We start from the raw sequence: 25,138 nt of genomic DNA, 5'->3' as shown, positions 1-25,138 counted from the left end.
CACGGATAGCGTGTCTAGGCATTGTACAGTGTTGTTCTAGTTTTCGTTTGCAATATTTATGTTTATGTCGCCAATTATCATTAGGTATTTGGTTGAACATATTTCTTGGCGTGAAAGCAAGCAATTGAGTTTGTTCAAGAATTTTATCATGTTTAAGTTTGGTGGCCTGTAAATAGCATTTAGTATTATGGGATGTTGGTGGCATTAGTGATTTCGAGGCAAAGGGTTTTAGCATGCTCAAACTGATATGCAGTTTCTTTTGCTATTAATTTATGTTCGATAAATATTAATATTCCACCCCCTCTTTTTGTTTGGCGGCATGATCTATGTTGTTGGAACCCTGGAATAATAATAATAATAATAATAATTTGTTTTAATCTCAGAGAGGGCACATCAGTCGGTAATCGTTTCTATGGCAACTCATGTTTACTGATCTTTGAGTTGTTTTTTTCTAAATGTGAACTATGGAAAAGAAAATTACTCCACCTTTTGTTTTTTCCATTAGCAACTAGTAAACTGGCAACAGGAATTTCAGTTTTTATTTACTGTCAGTTTAATAGTCATGCCGTTTTTGAAATCGCGGCCGAAACCACCATCATGGAAGGAATGGGAGAAACTGGCGCTAAGGAATGGTTTCAGGCACAGAATATTTGCTGTCAATGGTGACAGTTATATGGGGGAATGGAATAATGATAAGAAACACGGTAAACATTACACTATCTTCATGCAGATATAATCATTTTATTGATTACTGGTGTTCACATTTTACATTATGTAGCTATAGCTGTGCAGGGTCGGATGTAGCTTACGAGTGAAGTCAAACTATTAAAGATGCGAGTGGTTGCGCATACACATTGAAACATCGTTGAACCTCTGAAACATGCTATACCATAGCTCTTTACATAGGTGAAATGGAATACCACAACTACCATACTGTAGTTGTGGTATTTTTATGATCCCTCTGTCATACGGTACAGAAGTTACCAATATAAGAAGTATACATGTCATAAAACTGATAAATTGTGCCTGCTATCGAATTTATAGCTAAATGTAATAATAATTATTCTTATTATTGTGTAACACCTAAAAGATGGCCATAGACTAATTGCATGGAAAGATGACCAGAGACTCACTACATGAAGGGGAGGAGTACTCGACATCACATAATCTACTGCCCAATCCTCCATTTAAACATTGTCAATAACCACAATCTGCATCATAGATAATTATTTAGACTGTACATAATTATTAATTCATATTGTAGAGAATTATTTCGATTGCAGATAATTTTTTATCCAATATAATTTATATTGAATTTATTCTTAATTATTATATTAATTCAATATAATATAGCTGGGGGAGAGGGAAAGAACCGAGGGAGATAATGAATGAAACAGTTATATCTGTTAAAAGTGTATGATAATTTATGATGCATTCTTCTCATTTGTTGTATGTACACCAAAAGGGATATACAATACATTATGATGGTTCAACACAATTAAATTTTCATTATTACTAGCTTCTTCTCAACACTTCTAAATTAATCTGCTGTTTGTGTGGTGTCCAGTACTATCAGCCATTACATTTTGATCTTCTAATGCACTGCTAAATCATCATCATCATCCACAACAACAACAATAACAACCATGGGTCCAATGCCCATAGGTGTCTGATGCCATCTTGATATGATTCTTCCATTGCCTTCTATTTTGTGCAAGATGACTCAGTTTGTGTATAGAGTTTCTGCACCATTTGACAATATCATCGCCCCATTCTGTGTTTGGTCTTCCTTTTTTGTTCTTTCCTTCAATCATCCCAAACAGCGGAATTTTTATTTTTCTTTCATCAAATTATATCTCTTTGGCCATACATATATGGCCAAAGAGACATAGTTTCCTTTTGATTATTTTCTGGATCAGGTTTTATTCATCTGTAGATTTCCTCATTGTTCACTTTCTGGATCCAGCTTATTCTCAAAATCTTTCTATAGCACTTCCTCTCAAATGCTAATATCCTCCTTTCAGATTCTCTCAGGAGTACCCAAAGCCTCACATCTATAGAGCATGCTGCTGAAGATACAGGTTTCTACAATGCGCAGTTTAGTTTGCATCTTTATAGCTCTGCTCTTCCATATTTTGTCCATGGCCTTTAAAAGAATAGCCAGAGCAATAGTTGTTGCTCTGGCTATTCTAATTTTTCTCTCTTTTTTTGAGTCCAAGCCATGCATCATGTGGCATCCAAGATATGTGAAGTGTTCCACATTTTCCAGTTGCAATCTGTCTATGGTAACTCTGTTCAGTAACTCCTGTTGTCCAAATATAATTGTTTTAGTTTTTTCAAAGTTGACATTTAGTCCATATATTTTTCCTTCTGTGTATAGTGTTTGCAGTGTCCTTTTCAGCCTTGCTGCATCTTCTGCAATCAGGACAATGTCATCTGCAAAGCAGAGGTAGTTTATTCTCATGCCATTTATTGAAATGCCTCCACCTTCTTCTTTAATCTTATCTAGTGTTCTTCCCAGATGTGTGATGAAGATGATTGGTGATATTGGGTCCCCTTGTCTTGTGCCTTGACTAGTGGCAAACCAATCTCCAGTCTCACTTGTTATCCTGATTTTTGCTTGTGCTTGGCTGTTTATATCTTTCAGCAAGCAGATCAATTTATTGTCCACACCATAGGATTCCAAGATAGCCCATATTATATTTTGCTCAACATTATCAAATGCTTTTTGAGTCCACGAAACAGCAGTATACCTTTTTGTTTTTTCTTCAAGCTTTCTCTTCTATTAGTCTTAGTGTGAGTATTTGTTGCACTGTACTTTGATCTTTTTGAAATCCAGCTTGCTCATCAGGAAGATGTGCCTCCATTTGACCCTTTGGGCATTCTGTTAGTATTTTCATCAGCACTTTGCCAAGATGACTCATTAATGCAATAGTTCTGTAATTGATGCATTCTGAAGCACTGCCTTTCTTATGAAGAATAACCAAGACTGATTTATTCCACTCTTCGGGGGCATACCCTGATCTCCATATTTCATTATATAACTTATGCATTTCTTTTACAACTGATTCTCTCCCATATTTTAGCATCTCACCTATTATGTTGTCATCTCCAGGACTTTTGTTGTTCTTGAGATTTATAGCCTTATTCACCTCTTCCAAGATGTTATTTTCAAAAGATCTCTGCTGGTGGAGAGATTGCTTTTAGTTCTTTGATTACTTCTGTTGCAGTATTATTTAGTTGATTTTTATATAGTTCACTGCAATATCTTGTCCATCTGTGTATGATTTCGGTCTTGTCCATCAATACTTTACCATCTTTGACTGCTACTGATCTTGTTTGCCACTTCCTATTGACATTTCTTATAAGTTTGTAGACCTCTCTAATTTTGTGTTCTCCATAATACTGTTCAATGTCTTTGCACTGGTCCTCCAACCATTTGGCTTTATCAGATCTTGCTGCTTTCCGTACTTCATTGCATTTTTGATGGTATAACTTATCTGCTGCCTCTGAATTATCCCTTTTAAGTTTCAGTTCTCTTTTCTCTTGTACCAATTTTAGGGTTTCCTGAGTTATCCATTTCTTGTTGATCTTTTCTCTTTCAGGAATTACTTCCTCTACTGCTCTGTAGTCAGTTGTTCTGTTCTTGTATTTATATTTTGTTTTTCACTTGGGGTCTTAAGCTTAGTTTCCAGTATGTTCTGATATGCTGTTCTTAGCCTGTCTTCATTTAGTTTTGAGATGTCTCTAGCTTTCTGGAACTTTCCTTTGTACTTCTGTTTCAGTTTTAGTCTTATATTCGCATTCACTAAGCTGTGGTCCGAATCAATATCAGCTCCTTGGAATGATCTGCACTGTTGAACCGAGGTTCTCCATTTCTGGTCTATTAATATCAGGTTGATCATATTCCTGTGTTTGCCATTGAAGGAGTGGCATGTCCATTTACGACAGTCTTTTTGTTGGAATTTGGTATTGCAAATCATCAGGTTGTTATCAGTGGCAAATTCCAGAAGCATCTCTCCACGTTCATTTCTTTCTCCACATCCAAATTTTTCCATAACCTTTTCCCATCCTGTGTTATTTTTGCCAATCTTTGCATTCCAGTCTCCTCCAATGATGAGTATTATCCTGCAAAATGAGTTCAATATATATATATATATATATATATATATATATATATATATATATATATATATATATATATATATATATATATATATAAAATAGTAATATATATTACTACAAGAAACACACGTATTAACCACAGTGAAAATTATTTAATTGTAAATATTTCATCCCAAGTATCTTAGGACATCATCAGTGCAGTAGTTTAAACAATAATAGGAATACCATACGGTTAGGGCACATGATTATAATAGAATCTCAATAAGTGTGCATAACGTGTTACATAAGTTTATAAAAAAAAAAAAATTAATTACTTTATACAATTTTGTTTGACAATTTCCCATACTTTAGGAATAGTAAGGATGTCTTTGCGGTTTAAATTTGGCCTGTGTAGTAGGGCTTCAGCACTTTCTTTAACGTTCATGTTTATATAAAGATCTATGTAAAAGTTTAGACTTTTCCCAATGGATCCTATGACTTGGATTTTCAATTCTGTGTTAAGAGAGACCAGATTTCTGCGGTTTAAAAAGATGAATGTGGTCTTGATGTTCCGAGATGCGTTTCTGAACAGACCTACCTGTCTGTCCAAAGTAAGACAATTTGCAGGAGCATGGAATCTCATAAACGCCAGGCAACATCAGAGGTGAGAGTTTTTCCTTAGGAGAAGGTAACAAGTTGTAAATTTGGTTGAGAGGTTTGTAAGTAGTGGCAAAATTGTATTTCTTCATAATTTTAGAAAGACGTTTGGAGATGCCTTTGACGTAAGGTATGGGAATCCTATGGACTTCTTGTTTGGGTTGATGTATGTGGGAAGGTGACTAATGATTTTTTGAGTTGTTTTAGGATTATATCCATTTAGGATGGCTGTATTTTTGATTACTTCTAGTTCTTGGTTTAGAGATTTCTCTCTATATTATTCATACATAATATAGAGAGAAACACCGGCCAGCTCTCCAGTACTGGAGCCAACAGACTTTGATTTGAGGTAGCTAAAGTAATCTACAATGCCAATCCTTCTGAATTAAATATCCTACCATCAGAATTGAAAGCTATTATATCCTTAAAATGTAATAAAAATATAATCATTACCAGAGCTGATAAAGGAAATACCACCGTGGTTCTTGATACCAGTTCATATGACCGAAAAATGAATTTACTTCTTCGAGATCGTAATACGTACGCCAAACTGGATTACCTACAAAACGTCAACTCAGAAAATTAAATAAGCTACTTGATGAAACCTCCTCCTTAGATGAAGAGACAATTAAAAAACTTAAGACATACCATGCCAGATCTCCAAGAATTTATGGCTTACCTAAGCTACACAAAAACTAATGTTCCACTCAGACCCGTTGTAGACTATTTTAGCAGTCCAACTTACAAGTTATCAAGATTCTTATCTAATCTTCTCTGTCCTCACATAGGGCCACTCAATCTCTTTAATCAAAAATTCTACAGAGTTTTACGCAAAAATAAAAGACATTCAACTATCAAAAACTGACTTGTTAATCAGCTTCGACATTGTCTTCCTCTTCACGAACATTCCTCATAAAGAAACAATAGAATTACTAACTCAAAAATTTCCGTCTGATATAGTTGAATTATTCAAATTTATTATTACATCAAGTTACTTCGGAAAGGTCAAATTTATAAGCAAGAAGAAGGAACAGCAATGGGATCTCCTTTATCACCAAACCTAGCAAACTTGTTTCTAGAACACCTTGAAAAAAAAATATTCACTTTTGAACCCAAACCAAAAATTTGGTTAAGATATGTCAATGACGTATTTGCAGTCTGGGATCATTCCGAACAGGAATTACAACTGTTTCTAGATAAAATTAACCTTCTTCACCCTCGTATCAACTTTACGTTAGAAAAAGAATCTCCACAGGGTATCTCCTTTCTGGATTTACACATTAAAAGAAAAGAAGATAGTTCCATCGCCACTTCTATCTTTCACAAGCCTACATTTTCTGGTCGCTACATTCACAATTCTTCCACTCATCATCCATCTCAGAAATCTGGCATTATTAAATCACTAGTTTCCAGAGCACACAAATTCTGCTCCTCTGAAGAATGTCTAAACCAAGAACTAGAAGTAATCAAAAATACAGCATAATACATCCTAAATGGATATAATCCTAAAACAACTCAAAAAATCATCAGTCACCGTCCCACACATCAACGCAGACAAGAAGAAGTCCATAGGATTCCCATACCTTGCATCAAAGGCATCTCCAAACGTCTTTCTAAAATTATGAAGAAATACAATTTTGCCACTACTTACAAACCTATCAACCAAATTTACAACTTGTTACCTTCTCCTAAGGACAAACTCTCACCTCTGATGTTGCCTAGTGTTTATGAGATTCCATGCTCCTGCAAATTGTCTTACTTTGGACAGACAGGTAGGTCTGTTCAGAAACACATCTCGGAACATCAAGACCACATTCTGTCTTTTTAAACCACAGAAATCTGGGCTTTCTCTCAACACGGAGTTGAAAATCCAATTCATAGGATCCATTAGGAAAAGTCTAAACTTTTACATAGATCTTTATATAAACATGAACGTTTATATAAAGAAAGTGCTGAAGTCCTACTACACAGGCCAAATTTAAACTGCAACGACGTTCTTACTATTCCTAAAGCATGGGAAATTGTCATACAAAATTGTGTTAAGTAATTAATTTTTTTAAAATTTTATTTATTTATTTATTTTTTATTTTTTTACTTCTGTAACACGTTACGCACGCTTATTGAGATTCTATTATAATCATGCGCCCTAACCGTATGTTATTTCTATTATTGTTTAAACTACTGTACTGATGATGTCCTAAGATACTTGGGATGAAATATTTACAATTAAATAATTTTCACTGTGGTTAATACATGTGTTTCTTGTAGTGATGAACTCACCACAGGTTTCGTTATATAAGAAAATATATATTACTATCTTAGACACTTTTTTTTTCTTTACTAACCTTTTCTCTCTCCTTTTGTATAAGTTTCCATACCACCTTAGATTAGCATTGGTAATATTTCTTAAATGCTAATGATGTCAAGTTCCTTTCTAATATTTTCATTCTTAATATGGTTCTACCATTGATGCTACTGAAACCATTTACTTTCCTTCCTTAATTTTCCTCAGAATCCTTATCTCTGGTCTCCAGAAGAAGTGTGTTGTTTGTAATTTAAATTCCTGAGCTGTTAAAACTAGATATAACATTACATACAAAACTAGAGTTTGTATGTAATGCATCAGAGTTAAAAAAAAAAAAAAATGTGCACTTCTGGCTGAAAATTTGCTTCAAATACAAGAATGGTCATAATCACTTCAGTATTAATTATTGACATAGCATTTCAATGTATATTCAATCTACATTTCAATGTATAATCAATGTATACATTGAATATACATGTTATTAGCATTGTTGATATATATACTGATGTTTTTTAGTACATTAGTAGTGGATCGATTATATTTCAATGAAAAAAAGTCCATATTTCTGAACAATTTTCTGTGTTCCATATATTCTTTATTTATCAACAAACAATGATAAACCATGAAATAATAAGTTCATATTTTGAGTGATATGAAGAGCAATATAACAGTATCAATTGTTTGTTACCTCTATTTATGTTCTGATTTCTATCACATATTCTTATGTATTTTATCATGTCTCCTCATATATTCTATGGCATTGTCCTTGTGCATTTTATTATGTGCCCTTATAAATTCTATCACATTATACTCATATATTTTATTAGGTGTAATACAGTATTTTTGTGTGATGAATTATTCATTTGAAACTGCTATGTTACAAAGATTTTTACCAGATCAGTAACCAGTAACCAGCCTTATGTAAAACTCAAACTAGAGGACCAGGGTCTCTCTCTCTCTCTCTCATTCTGGCACCTACTTCTTGACCTCTCCCAAATAGGGAAGTCTTACCAGTAGCTTAGCTGCTACTGCTGGCATAGTTCTTGAAGTCACTGAAAACACATTTAGTTTCATAGAATTTATAGGATATATTTTATTATCTGCACTGTCACTGTTATTATTGATGTTATTATTATTATTATTATTATTATTATTATTATTATTCGTGACACCTCCAAGGAGTCCGAAGACTCATCACGGGAGGACACCTACTGTATCCACCACTACTGAACCTCTACTACCAATCAACTACATCAGCGCCATCTACTGCCCACCACCACCACCACCACAACAAGTATTTTTTGTCTGTAAATTACATGTGTTCTAATGGGCCGATTTGTCGGTATGTGGGATGAAAAACCCGAGTTTCCGGGAGAAAAAAACCCTGCTACCTCCATATGAGATCGGCTAACTCACCTTCAATTGAAAAAGTCCATATAAAGATTCCTCCCATCATGACAGGAATCGAACTCGAGCCTTTTCCAATCGAAGGGCCTGATGTACCGCCGTTATATTACTGCTATCTAGCAGCCTGCCTGTGGAACTGCTTTACTGCTGTATCCTTTCCTGGAGCAGGGAATATACCATTTCTTGCTTAAATGTGTTGTCTTCTTCTTATTATTATTATTATAATTGTTATTTTATGGCATCTCAGTGGAGTCCAGAAACTCATCATGGGAGACCTAAATTAACCATTATACACACTAATACTATCATACCTCTCCTTGAATCGATTCACCATCTAGGAACTCACAACCAATTCATTCCACTCATTCACCACTCTTCATGCAAAAAATCTCTTACACAACTTCTAGACCTGCCACCATCTTAGTCACTTGTCTCTGAATCCTCTCGACCACCTTGTAGGCCCCAAGAAACCCAGGTGACCAAATCTAAGCGCAGTAGTCAAGATGTGGGCAAATCATAGCCTTATAAAAAGGGGATAATAACTTCCTTATCTTTACTTGTTAGTGTGTTATCCAATCCAAGTTATTCATTCAGCTATTTTACCAACCTTTGCAATATTATTATTATTATTATTATTATTATTATTATTATTATTATTATTATTATTATTCAGGCCTCCAAGGAGTCAAAAGACTCATCGAGGGAGGTCCTTCCTAAGACATAAAGTCTGTCAAGACTCACTGAGGGGAGGTCCCCCCCTGAGAAACACAAAGTCTATCATACCACTCTTTAAACTCACTGACCGTTCTCGCTCCCACCACTCCATCAGGCAATGCATTCCACGGCTCAACCACCCTCCACACAAAGAAACCACTCCTCACCCTCTTGCTCACAGCTTCCTTTCGTAACTTCCATGGATGGCCTCTTGTCATCACTCCTTCCTGCTGATCAACCAAGCGAAAGAACTCCCCAGTGTCAACCCTGTAACCACCTCTCAACAGTTTAAAAGTCTCAATCATATCACCTCTCCTTCTTCTATCCACCAAACTCTGCAGTCCACATTCTCTCAGCCGATCCTCATAACTATCCTTGTACAGTCCTGAAACCATCTTTGTCATCCGTCTTTGTATCCTTTCCACAGTTAATTTATCCCCTTCAAATCCTGGGGACCAAATCTGAGAACAATAGACCAAGTGTGGTCTGATCAGAGACTTATACAATGGAATGATAACCCTCTTATCTCTGCAGGTCAGTGTCCTTCTCATAATAGCAGCAATCCTCTGTGTTACCTTCACCACCTTTGCAATATGTCCCCTAAACTTCAGGTTTCTATCAATCATCAACCCCAGATCTCTTGTCTCCCCTACTTCCTCCAGTATAACTCCTCCCATAGAGTATGCAGCATCCCATCGATGTTTCCCAAACCTCAAGACCTTACATTTTGCTGCATTAAACTGACACCCCCATTCATTTACCCATCTATCTAGCTTATATACCCTCTGAACTTCAACTCTTTGTCTGCCATTATCCCCAAGTCCCTAGTCTCATCAATTTCCTGCAATCCAATACTATTCAATATGATACATCATATTGATAGTTCATCAACCTTTACAACTCGAAGTACATAATCTTACATTTTGCAACATTAAATTGACAATCATTATCCTTTGCTCATGATGCCAATTTATTTAAATCATCCTGCAGGATATCTACATCACCTTTATTGCCTATTGCTCTCTCTAGTTTTGAATCATCAGTAAACAATTGAATATCCCCTCTTAAATCTTTCCCTATGTCATTGATATACAAATTAAATAGTAGTGGCCCTAGTACTGAACCCTGAGGTACTCCACTACTGACATCATTCTCCTAGAGTCCACTCCACCATATACTACTCTCTAGTGTCTGTCAGTCACCACTTATCCATGCTATTTGCTTCATATCCATTTACATTTGCTCCATTTTTGTAATAATTTTCCATGTTGTATTCTATTAGATGCCTTGGTAAAGTTGAGCAGTATCATGGTGTAGCCATTACCTTTATCCAATTCTGCTGCCACTTAATTATAAAATATGAATAAGTTACTAAGACAGGACCTACCATTTATAAAACCATGTTATCCACTATAGAGTATCACATTCCTATCCACCCACTGTTGTATTTTACCTTTCATCAACTTTTCAATACTTTAACAATCACTCCTGATATATTAATTATTCTATAGTTTGCTATTTGCTACCTGTGTCTTGGAGCCACCTTTATGCTGTGGTACTGTCTTACTCCCTTTCCACTCCCTTGGAACCCTTCCAGAACTGAGACAGATTGAAGAACTTCTTCAGGGGAAATGCCAATTCTCTTGCACATTCATGTAGTACATGGACTGATATGCCTCCCAGTTTCACTGCAGTGTTCACATTCATATTTTTTAATATGCTGAACACCTCCTGTTCACCAACCTCAATAGTGATATGCATCTCTGTAACATCTGCAACTGTAAAATCACCACCTAGATGATATACCTTTGCAACATGATCACTTAGCAACTACATGACCTTTATTGACTATTGCTTTCTCTAGTTTTGCATCATCTTTTGGTTCGGTCACCTTCCTACCATGAGCATTGTTTAAAGTCATTCTACCATAGTCATTTTTCTCCCCTCTTACTTGCTACATAACAAAAAGAGTCTTTTGGATTTGCTTTGGTCTGTTTGGCTATTTGGCCTTCCTTACCATACTAGTCATCCTTGCTTGTACATGAGTATGCTGATTACTTTTTTCAATATATTTCCACCACAATGTTTTCTTTTGTTGCAGCTCTTGCTTTATATCCCTATTCATCCACTTAATTCCAACTTGGTTTATCTTCCTGACCTCGGGTATGCAGTGTGACACTGCTATTCTCTAGCGATCTCTTACCACTTGCTATGCACTACTGACATTCTTTCCTTGTAGCTTCTAAAGCCATGGCACTGTTCCAAGATGACTCCTGATTCTCTCATAATCACTAGCCTTATAGTTGAATATAAACCCCTTCTCGACAGAGAACTCCACATGTTTGGCAACTTCCGAGAACAAGGCCGCATGGTCACTCTCCCCAATTGGAGGCAGAGTGTTTACCTTGGTTATAGATACTGAAGCAACTCATAGTAAAGGTGGACCAAGCTGTCATCACTCGGAGTGATGAGAGCTTGGTCCACCTTTACTACGAGTTGCCATAGTCCTGAACTACTTCAGGCGCAAACTTTGTTTGCCTACACTTGGGTAAAGGATTAAACTAAATTTATTATAGTCTAACCAAGTGGAAAATATACTTCCAACATCACTGGAAATGACTTTTAATCACCTGATACTTACCACCCTACTTAATGGAAGCCAGAAATGGTAACTGCTACTTTTGCTCTCCAGTTTCTGCTTCCTGAGACAAGGAGTGATGAGAACTTGATCCACCTTTACTACGAGTTGCCTGTCCTGAACTACTTCAGGCGCAAACTTTGTTGCCTACACTTGGGTAAAAGATTAAACTAAATTTATTATATCATTTCCAGTGAAATACAGCAATAATAATAACAATTGTTTTTATCCATATTTTATCCTTGTGTTGAAGCTCAAGTGTTATGAGGACATCAAGTTCAGAGGTTTAGTGAAATATTTTCAGCACTGGGAAAGGATTAAAACTAATTTTAATGCTTCCAATATTTCATCTCAGTCACTGAGACATCTTCAGGGATGACAAATAACTTTTGTAACAACTTTGCCAGCAAAGGTTGGTCGATTGGTAGAGCCTCTGATACTAATGGCTCGCAAAAAGGTAAGCAAGTTTGAGTGTGGTTAGTAGTTGGAAGGGGTGAATCATTTGATGCTGTTGGCACACTCTCCCTCGATGAGTCTTTGGACTCCCTGGAGGTGTCACATAATAATAATAATAATAATAATAACACACTCAAATACAATACAATACAGGTGGAGCTCGGTGGTTTTTTTCCAGTTGATCCTGTGGATTGTATCCAAAACATGGTCCGCAAAGCCAGATTGACCATAGTTGTGATTGTGGATGTATGATTTATATTTTTCTAAACACATGGTTGCTAGCTGCAACAAGCAACCATGTAGAAGAATGCAAATCATACATCTGTAATCACAATTATGGTCAATCTGGCCTTGTGGACCATATTTTGGACAATCCACAGGATTTCCTGGAAAAAAACCACCATGCTCTGCCATAGTAAATTTAAAAAACAAAGTCTGTTTTTAGAATCTGCAGCGACACTCAGAAATCAACTGAATTTAAATAAATACAGTTTACATAAAACTTCCCAAAATTTGGGAAACATTAATTATCAGAGTTCCATGTTACATCCTAGGCCACCAACAAGCACCCATCTAGATAGGATTTTAGAGTCTTCCACGTGTTTCAATTAGTATTGTATTGTATTTGAGTGTGCTGTTACAAAAGTTAGAGAAGTGTGTTGTTAGAGAAATCAGAAGAGCCATAGATTGATTACAAAGGATATGGGAGGCAGGATCATGGCCTAGAGACTGGAGGAAGTCGGTTTTCATACCACTACATAAGAAAGGTGATATGAAGGCATGCAAGAACTATAGAACTATTAGTTTAATATCTCATGCAAGTAAAATTTTATTGAAGATCATGCTAATTAGGATAGAGGCCAAAGTTGAAGCAGACATGTCAGAGGAACAAGCAGGTTTTAGGAAAGGTAAGCACCAGAGATCAGATCCTTTGCCTTAGACCAACGATTTTCAACCGGTGTGCCGCGAGATTTATGAAAACAAATTAATTGAAAAAAATAATGTTGTAATTTGCACATTTATTTATTAGTGTCTGGTCTTCCATCTTCTTGTGTGTGGAAACCAATCAAAATCATGCCTATTTTTTTGCCAGATCATCAAAAAAATTAAAAGAATATATTTTTAGTGTGCCGCAGAATTTTAATAATTAGTCTAGGTTTGCCGTGTTATGAAAAAGGTTGAAATTCACTGCCTTAGACAGATCATAGAAAATTATAAAGAATTCAGACTCCTGCTGGTAATGTGTTTCTTAGACTACTGTAAAGCTTTTGACTGCGTTGAGCATGTGAATCTGGGGGAAGTAATGAAAGAATGGGTTTTCCTCAACACACTATCAAGTTGATATCCAACTTGCACAGGGAGCAAGAAGCCACGATAAGAACAGGTGTTGGATTGACTGATTGGCTTTAAGTTGGAAAAGAAGTTTGACAAGGATGTTTACTTTCTCCTCACTTGTTTAGTATATATATGCGGAGGACATCATGCGTGAAGCATTGGATGAGCTCAAGACAGGCATTAGGATAGGAGGTAGATTGATCAGTAATTTGAGGTATGCTGATGATACAGTACGCCTTTGTAATGACATGGAAGAATGAGGACTAATTCTTGACAAAGTTAACAAGATTAGTAATAACAGAGGACTTCAACTCAATCCTAGCAAGACAAAGATTATGGCTCTCGAAGGAAATACAAACAGGGAAGCTCTTATGAAACAAGTGTACCTTAATGGAGAAAGAATTGAGAAAGTCAGCAAATTTAAGTACCTGGGATCCATTATTAATGTGAAGATGTCAGAAGAAGGTTAGGAACAACAGTCAAAGACTTGTCTAAAATCCAGAAGGATGGATCTATCTCCATGGGAACAGAGTTGAGGATTTTGGATGCAGTTGTTTTTCTGACAGAGACTTATGGATGTGAGACTTGGAACCTAAAGAAGTCAGATAAGAAACTGATATCTGCTTTTGAGATGTGGTGTTACAGAAGGCTGTTGAGGATATCATATACCAAAAGGCGTACAAATGAATGGGTGTTAGAAAAGATCAGTAGAACTTTAAGGCTCCTTAAGGATATTGACAGAAGAAAGGTAAAACATTTTGGATATATTGAAAGCATGGGAAGGGGGACTTCTCAGAACAGTAATAGAAGGTAAAGTTCCTGGAAAAAGAGGAAGGGGTAGATTGTCAATGAGATGTATGGATGGTGTGTGTGTGTGTGTGTGTGTGTGTGTGTGTGTGTGTGTGTGTGTGTGTGTGTGTGTGTGTGGAATGACTGATCTTTAGAGAGTTCAAGCCTCCAGAAAAGCAAACAACAGGATAACATGGTGAGGCCTGGTATGGCACATCACCAAGCATCGGAGTGACCATACGACATCTGTGGATGCCCAATGAACATATAGATAGATAGTTGCAAAAGTTATTTGTAATCCCTGAAGATGTATCAGTGACTGAGAGAAAATATTGGAAGCATTAAAATTAGTTTTAATCCTTTCCCAGTGGTGAAAATACTCCAACATGAGATCATATTTTATCCTATTGTGACAAAACAGTGGTCTGGTGGTTATGCCAGGGTAAAATATTGATGATGATAATAATAATAATTATTATTATTGTTGTTGTTATTATTATTATTTCGTGACCCCTCCAAGGAGTCCAAGGACTCATCGAGGAAGGACACCCACTCCACAACTCTCTACCTCCACCACTCCATTCACCAACTATGCCAAACCTCTACTATTATCATCTACTGCCCACCACCACCACTTTATTTTTTGTCTGTAAATTGTGTATGTTCTGAAGGGCTGATTAGTCTGTATGGGATAAAAAACTCGAGTTTTTGGGAGAAAGAACCCTTCTAAGAATGAGAGTAAATAAGAATAAATTTATCAATAAGAATACATTTATAAATAAATAAATAGGAATAAATTTCTTGCAAATATAATATACTTTCCAATGATGTGAAAAAATAATACCTTATTTTTTCTTATGAGTGTTTAAGACTTGAGAAAAATGCCAGCTTTTACAAAATATATGAGAAAAATTACTAACCCTAATCATTTCATTTATTCCCATTATACTGTTTATACAGGTTTATATATTTTGTTTCATTTATTTTAGGCAAAGGAACATATCTTTGGCAGGCAACAGGAGAAATATACAGTGGAGAATGGGAAAAGGATAAAAGAAGTGGTCATGGTACTCTTAGTTCTCCTGACTCCAAGGGAAATTATGTATGTAATTATGTGGGTGGCTGGAAGAGAGACCAACGACATGTAAGCTGCTTGATATTTAAAATTTTTAATTAAATTCAATAAACAAGTAAATAAAATAAGTAAAACAGTATAATGGGAATAAATACTGGAAGTAGTAATCAGTATATGTATGGAAATGATTATCATAGGAATGGCATTAGTTGAACTGGTTGTAGGCCAAGAAATGAACTGCTGTGCTTATTTACAAATGCCAGGAATATCAGAATAAGAGAAATTAAATTGTTGCATTGATTGAGTTTATCTTCCAGAAAATAGTTGGAATAAATGAAACAGCTGATGAGGATGATATCATGACTGAAATAAAATAGAAGGGTATATGACGATAGGTAGGACAAGAAGGTAAGGGGGATGCTGGTGATGATAACAGAGGATGATGTACCCTTGCTACAAGCTGGGGAATATGGTGATAAAAAATGTATATTCTTTTCACTCATCCAATTTGGTTGGATGAGTGAAGAGAAGAGTGATAATCGTAATGTAATACTGATTGGAATGAAGAGATAGAATCTGGGTATAAGGAAAATGAATTTATTCCTGAAGGGTAAGTATCTTAGGCAGTATATAACAGAGTGCACACAAAAGTTAGAGTCTTAGATTTGATCATATCACCAGAAGATGCATTTGTGAATGAGGTTTATCTAATTTTCCTCCAGTTGCAATAGTGATCATTTCATGGGTTATAGCCAGTTATATGAGAAAAGAGTATAACAATAGTTGACTAAGGGCTAAATAACCAAAGAAATAAGTTTTTTTTGTTTTTTTTTGTTAGATCATACATCCTGTTCCATTTTTTGTTCTGATTATGTCTGATTAATTTCTGCATAAGTTATCATAGTAATTTAATGTAAACTGTTCCTTTGTCATCTATAAATTTCCAATGGTGAGAGTGAATTGTATGGAAGTTTTTTCCCTTTGACTATGCTACTAATTATATATTATGTTTTATCCTTTATCCAAGTGTAAGCAAACAAAGTTTGCACCTGAAGTACTTTCAGGACTGGGGCAACTCATGGTAAAGGTGATATACGTTCTGATCATTTTTCTTAGTATCTCATAATGCAAAGCACATCTCCTTGCAGACATGTATAATGCTATGCATATAAGGGAAGGGTCACTACCCAGACCAGTTTCGACCTTTATTGAGGTCGTATCAGTGGGAGCCAGACCCAGAGGTGGTGATACTCAGGTGGAAGTAATGGAGAAGTCATATTTACCTATACGAGTTGCCAAAGGATGTCACACCCTATTGTTAAAATTCTCTGCATTAGAGATAAGTTTATGGAAGTTTTTTTTTTCACTTGGCTATGCTACTAATTATATATTTGGTTTTATCCTTTATCCAAGTGTAAGGAAATAAAGTTTGCATCTGAAGTACTTTCAGGACTGGGGCAACTAATGGTAAAGGTGGGATAAGTTCTCATAGGTAAATATGCTTTTCCATTACTTCCACTTTTATCACCACATCTGGGTCTGGTTCCCACTGATGAGACCTCAATAAAGGTCAAAACCTGTCTGGGTAGTGACCCTTCCCTTAATGTATACCATTATACACGTCTGCAAGGAGATGTGCTTTGCATTATGGGTTATCAAAGCAAGCGATGAGAACTTATACCACCTTTACCACGAGTTGCCCCAGTCCTGAAAGTACTTCAGGCACAAACTTTGTTTGCTTACACTTGGATAAAGGATAAAACCAAATATATAATTAGTAGCTTAGCCAAGTGAAACAAACTTTCATAAACTTATATCTAATCCAGAGAATTTTAATAATAGGGTGTGACGCCCTTTGGTAACTCGTATAGGTAAATATGACTTCTCCATTACTTCCACCTTAGTATCACCACCTCTGGGTCTGGCTCCCACTGATGTGCTTTTGCACAGAAGTGGTTGCTTTCCCTGAGATGTGAGAGGCTCTGCTTGGAGGTAGATTTTTGCCTGTCTCTGAGTGGGACCACCGCTGAGATTATGGCTCTGCTTGGTGGTGGTGGGGTGGGGTGAGCCTGCTATTGTGCAAACCCACTGTTGAGGGTTCTTCTTGGTGGTGGGGTGAGTCTGTCGCCGAGTTGGACGATCCTTCTGTCACTAGTAGGGAGTGGTCTGGGGGTACCGCCTAATTTTTAGAGAGGTCTTTACTTAAACAGCACCTCAATAAAGGTCGAAACCAGTCTGGGTAGTGATCCTTCCCTTAATGCATAGCATTATACATGTCCGTAAGGAGATGTGCTTTGCATTATGGGATACTAAGGCAAGTGATGAGAACTTATACCACCTTTGCCATGATTTGCCCCAGTCCTGAAAGTACTTCAGGTGCAAACTTTGTTTGCTTACACTTGGATAAAGGATAAAACCAAATATATAATGAGAATGAACTGTATTATTATTATTATAGGATGTGGTTGTGAATGAGGTATCAACACTGCCATCTGTAGGTGAGAGTGATCACAAGTTATTGCTTTGAAAGGTAGTCAAACAGGAAAAAGTTATCAAGAAGGTGCATATTTGGAACTTTTAAGGTGGGTGATTATTAGAAGTTTTGTAGTCAACTGACATCAATATTGGTTGATGAGTTGTGCAGAAAGATGTTGATAGTGCATGTGAAACAATAAGTCAGTATCTGACACAAGCAAAGAATAACTGCATACAAATAAATAGAGTAGGTGTGAGATGGATGAACAGTGAAATCAAGCAAGCAGTGTTACAGAAGAAGTTGTTATAGAGCAAGTACAAGACAGTTTGTGGTGAACAGATGCATGAAGAATATATAAACTGCAGGCCAGAAAAGTGACAAGCATGGTTAAAAAAGAAAAAAAAAAATAGATTATGACAGGAGATTGGCCATTTATATCAAAGCTAATGAGTATTTATAATGAGACGAGTATTTCATCCTCGAGAGAAGTAAGTTTTAATACTAGAGGGATAGGGCAGGTTTGAGGTTTAGAGTTTCAAGAGGAGAGTGTGTTCCAAATACTGAGTATCCTGGATATCAGTAAAGCTGTGGGACGATGGTATTTCGCCTAGGTTTTGAGAGAATGTGCTAAAGAACTGATAGCTCCATTGACCTGGCTTTTCAATGAAAGTCTGGGTATGGGAAAGGTAACCAAGGAATGGAAGGAAGGTAAGATTGTGCCATTGCATAAGGGCGGTAGCAGACTGGATGTGTCTAACTATAGGCCAGTTTGTGTTTCATCAGTAATTGTAAAGATCTTGGAGAAATTAGTGAGGGACCATATACAGTGTTGGGCAGATGAGGGTAATGTTATCTCTGAGAGTAAACATGGATTTATTAAGGGTGTTCTTGCTTTAGTAATATGATTGCCTTTTATAATAAAGTGACAAGAGTAGTTGATGAGGGAAAGGCATATACTGTCATTTTTTTGGATTTAAAAATTTTGCAAAGGCATTTGACAGGGTGCCACATGATAAGTTGATATTTAAGTTGCAGCACATGGGTTTAGATGTTGGGTTAGGCAACTGGATTCAGGACTGGCTGTCTGATAGGTATCAGAGAGTTGTGCATGGTGGGGCAGCATCAAGGAGGCAGAAGGTTACAAGGGTGATTGAAGAAGGTTACAAGGTGGATGAAAGCAGAAGGGTGGTTGAACTGTAGAATGCATTGCCTGATAGAGTGGTGAGAGCAAGAATAGTCAATGAGTTCAAGGAATGGTATGATAGACTTTGTGTTTCCTAGGAAGGACTTCCCATGATGAGTCTTTAGACTCCATGGAGGCCTGAATAATAATAATAATAATAATAATAATAATAATAATAATAATAATAATCCAAGGGAATTTTTCTGCTATATGGCAAGCAAGAGGAAAAATAATTATGGCAGTTGATACTGGTGAATAGTTATTGCAGCAAAGTAACCATATCAAATGATATAGGGGAATTATATAATGAATGCTTCATTAGTGTATATCATACTGGTGTGAATGATGCTGTACAACATGCAGAAGGAAGACAAGGATTAGGAGAATTGGAAGTGAAACAATCAGAGGTGTATCAAGTACATCTTGGGTTAGATGTTAATAAGGCTGTGGGAATGGAAGACATATCAACACATATTTTTAAAGAATTATTATTATTATTATTATTATTATTCAGGCCTCCATGGAGTCAAAAGACTCTCGTGGGAGGTCCTTCCTAAGAAACACAAAGTCTATCAAGACTCATCGAGGGGAGGTACCCCCTTAAGAAACACAAAGTCTATCATACCACTCCTTGAAGTCATTGACTGTTGTTGCTCTCACCACTCCATCAGGCAATGCATTTCATGGTTCAACCACCCTCCATGCAAAGAAACCACTCCTCACCCTCTTGCTCACAGTTTCCTTTCGTAACTTCCAGGGATGGCCTCTTGTTATCACTCCTTCCCGCTGTTCAACCAAGCGAAAGAACTCCCCAGTGTCAAACCTGTAACCACCTCTCAACAGTTTAAAAGTCTCAATCATATCACCTCTCCTTCTTCTATCCACCAAACTCTGTAGTTCACAGTTAACTTATCCCCTTCAAATCCTGGGGACCAAATCTGAGAATAATAGTTTTAGTGTGGTCTGATCAGGGTCTTATACAATGGAATGATAACTGTTTTATCTCTGCAGGTCAGTGTCCTTCTCATTATTGCAGCAATCCTCTGTGTTACCTTTGCCACCTTTGCAATATGTCCCCTAAATTTCAGGTTTCTATCAATCATCAACCCCAGATCTCTTGTCTCCCCTGGGACAAGTATGGGAGGAGTTATACTGGAGGAAGTATAACTCCTCCCATAGGAGTTATACTTGAGTGAGTTATGCAGTGTCCCATCGATGTTTCCCATACCTCAAGACCTTACATTTTACTGCATTAAACCGAGACCCCCATTCATTTGCCCATCTATCTAGCTTATTCAAATCCTCTTGCAGGGCTGTCGCATCTGCACTATTACTAATAATCCTTCCCAGCTTCACATCATCTGCAAACAACTGAATATCCCCTTGCAATTCACTGACAATATCATTGATATAAAGGTTAAACAATATAGGTCCCAGTACTGCCCTGTGTGACCCCGCTTGTAACCCTCTGCTTCCTTGAAACTGCCCTACCATACACAACTCTCTAATACCTATCGGACAGCCAATCCTGAATCCAGTTGATCAATCTGACATCCAGACCCATGTGCTGCAACTTAAATATCAACTTATCATGTGGCACCCTGTCAAATGCCTTCGCTACTAAGAAAATTGCAGTATATGCCTTTCCCTCATCTAATGCTCTTGTAACTTTATCATAAAAGGCTAGCATATTGCTAAAACAAGAGCATCCCTTCACAAATCCATGTTAACTCTCACAGATAACATTACCCTCATCTTCCCAATGCTGTATATGGTCCCTCACTAATTTCTCCAAGATCTTAACTACTGATGACACACAAACTGGCCTATAATTAGACACTTCCAGTTTGCTACCGCCCTTATGTAATGGCACTATCTTACCTTCCTTCCATTCAATGGGCACCTTTCCAGCAACCAGACTTTCATTGAAAAGCCAGGTCAAAGGCACTGTCAGTTCTCTAGCACATTCTCTCAAAACTCGTGGTGAAATACCATCCAGTCCCACAGCTTTACTGACATTCAGAGTACTCAGTATTTGAAACACACTCTCCTCCTGTACCTCTAAACCTTGAAACGTTTAATGTCCTATCCCTCTAGCATTAAAACTGACTCCTCCAGGATGAAATACTCCAATAAAGTGTTCATTGAACAATTCTACTATGTTCTTTGCATCAGTCACTCTATTCCCATTTTTATCCCACAATATCATTCTTCCACAGTCATTTCTCCTCCTACTGGCCACATATCTATAAAATGCCCTAGGATTTTCTTTGGATCTTAGGGCCAATCTCCTCTCATATTCCAGTTTCGTCTTCCTTACCATACTAGTCACTCTTCTGGCCTGTATCTTATACTCTTCATGCATCTTCTCTTCTCCTGTCTCCTTATATCTCTTCCACAGCCTCTTTTTCGCATACAATTCCTGTTTAATACTGTTTGTCATCCACTTTACTCCAAATTGTGTCCTCTTGTTCACTCGTGGTATACAACTTACCATTGCTGCTAACAAATATTCTTTCATAATTATTATTATTATTATTATTATTATTATTATTATTATTCCTGATACCTCCAAGGAGTCCGAAGACTCATCGCGGGAGGACATCTTCAACTGTCTCTACACCTTACCTCTACTACAAATCAACGCCATCTACCGCCCACCTCCAACACCACCACAACTAGTAATTTCCAGTTTGCTTCACACATTAATGATATCCCGGCCTTCCAATTCCTCCCTCCATGAAACTTCCCCAAGTTGACATCTTAGACTATTATAATCACCTGCCTTATAATTCCACATACTTTTCCGTCTCTTTGATACTCCTGCATGTCTATTCATTTTCCAAGTCAAAAACCATATGGTCACTTTCTCCAACTGGTGGGAGAGATGTCATCTCAGTTATTATCAACTCTTCTGATGCTATAACCAAATCCAAAACTCTTGAACCTCTTGTTTCCTCTATTACATGTTGCCTAAGACATTTGTCCCTCAAGAATTCTAGAAATTGCATTCCCTGATTGCTACATACATCTTCCTCTCCTCAGTTTATATTACTGTAGTTAAAATCTCCCATAACGTTCATTCTTCTTGCACTTGCCAAACTCAACTGTCTGAACATTTCCTGGTCCCCACCCTCTGTACTCCTGGGTCTGTAGCAACACCCCACTAAATATCCTGTCTTGCCCACCACTACCTCACACCAGAATGTCCAAAAGAGTTAGCCATGTCCTTGGCCTGGTTATTTAATGAAAGTATTGCAGTGAAAACTGTTCCTAAGAAGTGGGAAAAAAGTCAAATGGTGCCTGTCCACAAGCATGGTTCTATGGTAGAAGTTTCTAATTATTAACTGGTCTGTATAGCTGTAGTTGAGGTCATAGTGTTGGAGAAATTGATTAGGAAATAGAATACAGGATTAGTTTGATGGTCAGCATGGGTTTGTGAAGAGAAGGTCTTGTTTTAGCAATCTGCTCACATTTTACGATAAACAACAAATGAGTTGGATAAGGGAGATTCATATACAGTGATTTTCTTGGACTTTAATAGATTACCACATGACGGATTGGTGCATAAGCTGCAGAAGATCAATTGAGTAACAGATTGGTTAGATGGACTGAAGATTGGCTTTCTGAAAGTTCCAGCAAGTTGTGTATGATGGATCAATGTTCTCAGAAAAGGAAGGTGACTAGTGGCATGTCAGGGTTCTGTTCTTTGGTCCCTGCTGTTTAACTTATTTATTAATGATATTTCATGTGGATTGACTGGGGGATCTTCAGATGTTTGCTGATTATTCAAAGTAGAATTATCAAGGAGTATTGTCGATGTTAATTCCCTATAGCAAGATTTGAATAAACTGTTAGCTTGGACAGATGAGTGGATTTGTAGTTTTAACATTAATAAATGTAAGGTGTTACACTTTGAGATGCAGAGATATAAGGTAGCATATTTTATTAGTGGAGCTGTACTTCAGGAAGTGAATATGATTCGGGATTTTGGGTGATGGTAGACAGTGGACTAAAGTTCCGAGGTCACATTGAGAATGTTATAAAGACTGCATGTCATATTGCTGTTATGATAAAAAAGTACACTGACATGTAGGTATAAGAAGGTGATGCCTTTATGTAAGGCATTGGTCTCACAACATATGGAATGCTCAAATTGGCTAGTAAATTGATCACCTAGATTTCACTGTGATGTGGAAGCACGAGACAGAGGGAGAGTTCAAAGAAGAATGTTAAAGTGTTATTGGGACTCTAGGGTGCTGGTTATACAGAGCAGTTGAGGAACAGAGTTTGGTGGATAGGAGAAAAAGAGAAGATATGATAGAGACCTTCAAGTGAACTTAACTGTGAACTGAACTTAACAGTTGATGGTAGTAAGTATGATGAAAGCCATACGAATGTAGCTGAAGTTGAAAAACAGAGTGCAGTTAATGGTAAGGTGGAAAGTGGCATTGATGACAAACAACTTATATGACTGGCGATAAAATTGACAGAGTGAATGAAACCGAAAAATTGATGCAAGATTTGAAAGCTGAGTTGGTGAAGAATAATGCATATGTATGGAAGAGTAAAGAAGATGAAACAAATGATGTCGGCATGAAAGAGGTAATAAAAGACCTGTGAATGGCATTGTATGGTGATTCAATTATTAGAGGTGTGGTACACGAGGAGATGCACAGGGTTGGTTTTTTATTATTATTATTATTTTGTGACACTTCTAAGGAGTCCAAAGATTCATTGAGGAAGGGTACCTACTCCACAACTCTCCATGTCCACCACGTAATCCACCAACTACTCCAAAATGCCACTATCATCTACATCAACACCGTCTACTGCTACTACCACCACTGGTATTTTTTTTTGTCCATAAATTGTGTGTTCTGAAAGCCGATTTGTCTGTTTGCAGGATAACAAACCCAAGTTTCTGGGAGAAAAAGCAATGTCACCTCTGTATGAGATCGGCTAACTCACCTTTGATTGAAAAAGTCCATATAAAGATTCATCCCATCATGACGAGAATCGAACATAGGCCTTTTCCAATCGAAGGGCACAACTTATCATCATTCTTCCAATTACGCTACAGAAGCACTCACTTTTCCTAGAGGTAAAATGAATAGAGTGATTGAAACATTGGATATAAGGAGTTAGTGAGCAAAGTGGTAATAGAGAAAAAGGAATACATAAGATTGGATATCAGGAGGTTGTTGAGAACGATAAATGATATCAGTGTGATAGCAAAGATAGTCAGTATGTTTTACCAGGTATGACAATGATGAGGCAGAGAACAAAGATTGAGTGTGCGAGGGGAAAGGAATACAGTTTGTTAATGTGTGGAATGAGTTTGAAGGATGAATTAAACTGTATAAGAGTGATGGACTGCATTTGAATGGTTTTGGTGTGAGTCACTTGGAGAGACTGCTGCTGGAAGGGAGAGTAATGAGTGCAGAGGATAAATCAGATCAAGTAAGAAGCGATGCGAAAGAGTAGGAGGGTAAGGAAGGAGAGACTGAAGTGGTGAATGAAGAAATGAGTAGCATGAGTGTAGAGAATGAGAGAACAAGTGTGCAAGACAAACAGGGAAACTGGGAGACTCAGGGTGGACAGGGGAAAACAGCATGAGAAAGGCTGATGTTCCATGAGGATGTGAATGTGTGTATGTGGACAAAAAAGGGAAGGGGATGACCTGGGATGTAGGGAAAACAGATTTGAAGAAGGTTCTGGGATGAATAAGAAAAAAAAATGGCTTGAGGAAAGTATGGAGAAGTCACATCTAATAAGTGGTATCAATGAAACTTATTACAGACTCAGGAATGAGCTGTTATGTTTGTATACAAATGCTAGAAGTATAAGAAACAAGGCAAACAAAATGGTTGGATTGATTGAATTTGTTCACCCAAAAATTATTGGAATAAGTGAGATATTTGGATGAAGATGACATCCTGACTGGAATTGAGATGGAAGGGTATGCCGTGTTTTGTGAAGACAGAAAGGGTAAAAAA

At 37.0% G+C, this 25,138-nt stretch overlaps 1 protein-coding gene across 1 annotated transcript in view; it reads left to right on the top strand.

The window, feature by feature from the left end:
• Nucleotides 1–562: 562 nt before the first annotated feature.
• The window catches only part of LOC150104482 (MORN repeat-containing protein 3-like), a gene marked incomplete at its 3' end in the record, with an annotated part of 64,177 nt that continues 39,601 nt past the window's right edge, over nt 563–25,138 (top strand). The window contains exons 1-2 of the mRNA XM_090395561.1: nt 563–704; nt 15,395–15,549. Coding sequence (XP_090251687.1) covers nt 563–704; nt 15,395–15,549 — 297 coding nt within the window. The remainder of the gene's footprint in view (nt 705–15,394; nt 15,550–25,138) is intronic.

Source organism: Typopeltis vanoorti, chromosome 7 (genome assembly GCF_054136105.1).
Source record: "Typopeltis vanoorti isolate ZY-2024b chromosome 7, IOZ_Tvanoo_1.0, whole genome shotgun sequence".
Taxonomy (NCBI): Eukaryota; Metazoa; Arthropoda; class Arachnida; order Uropygi; family Thelyphonidae; genus Typopeltis; species Typopeltis vanoorti.
The sequence above is the reverse complement of the archived record's forward strand: the minus strand, read 5'-3'. Positions and strand labels throughout refer to the sequence as shown.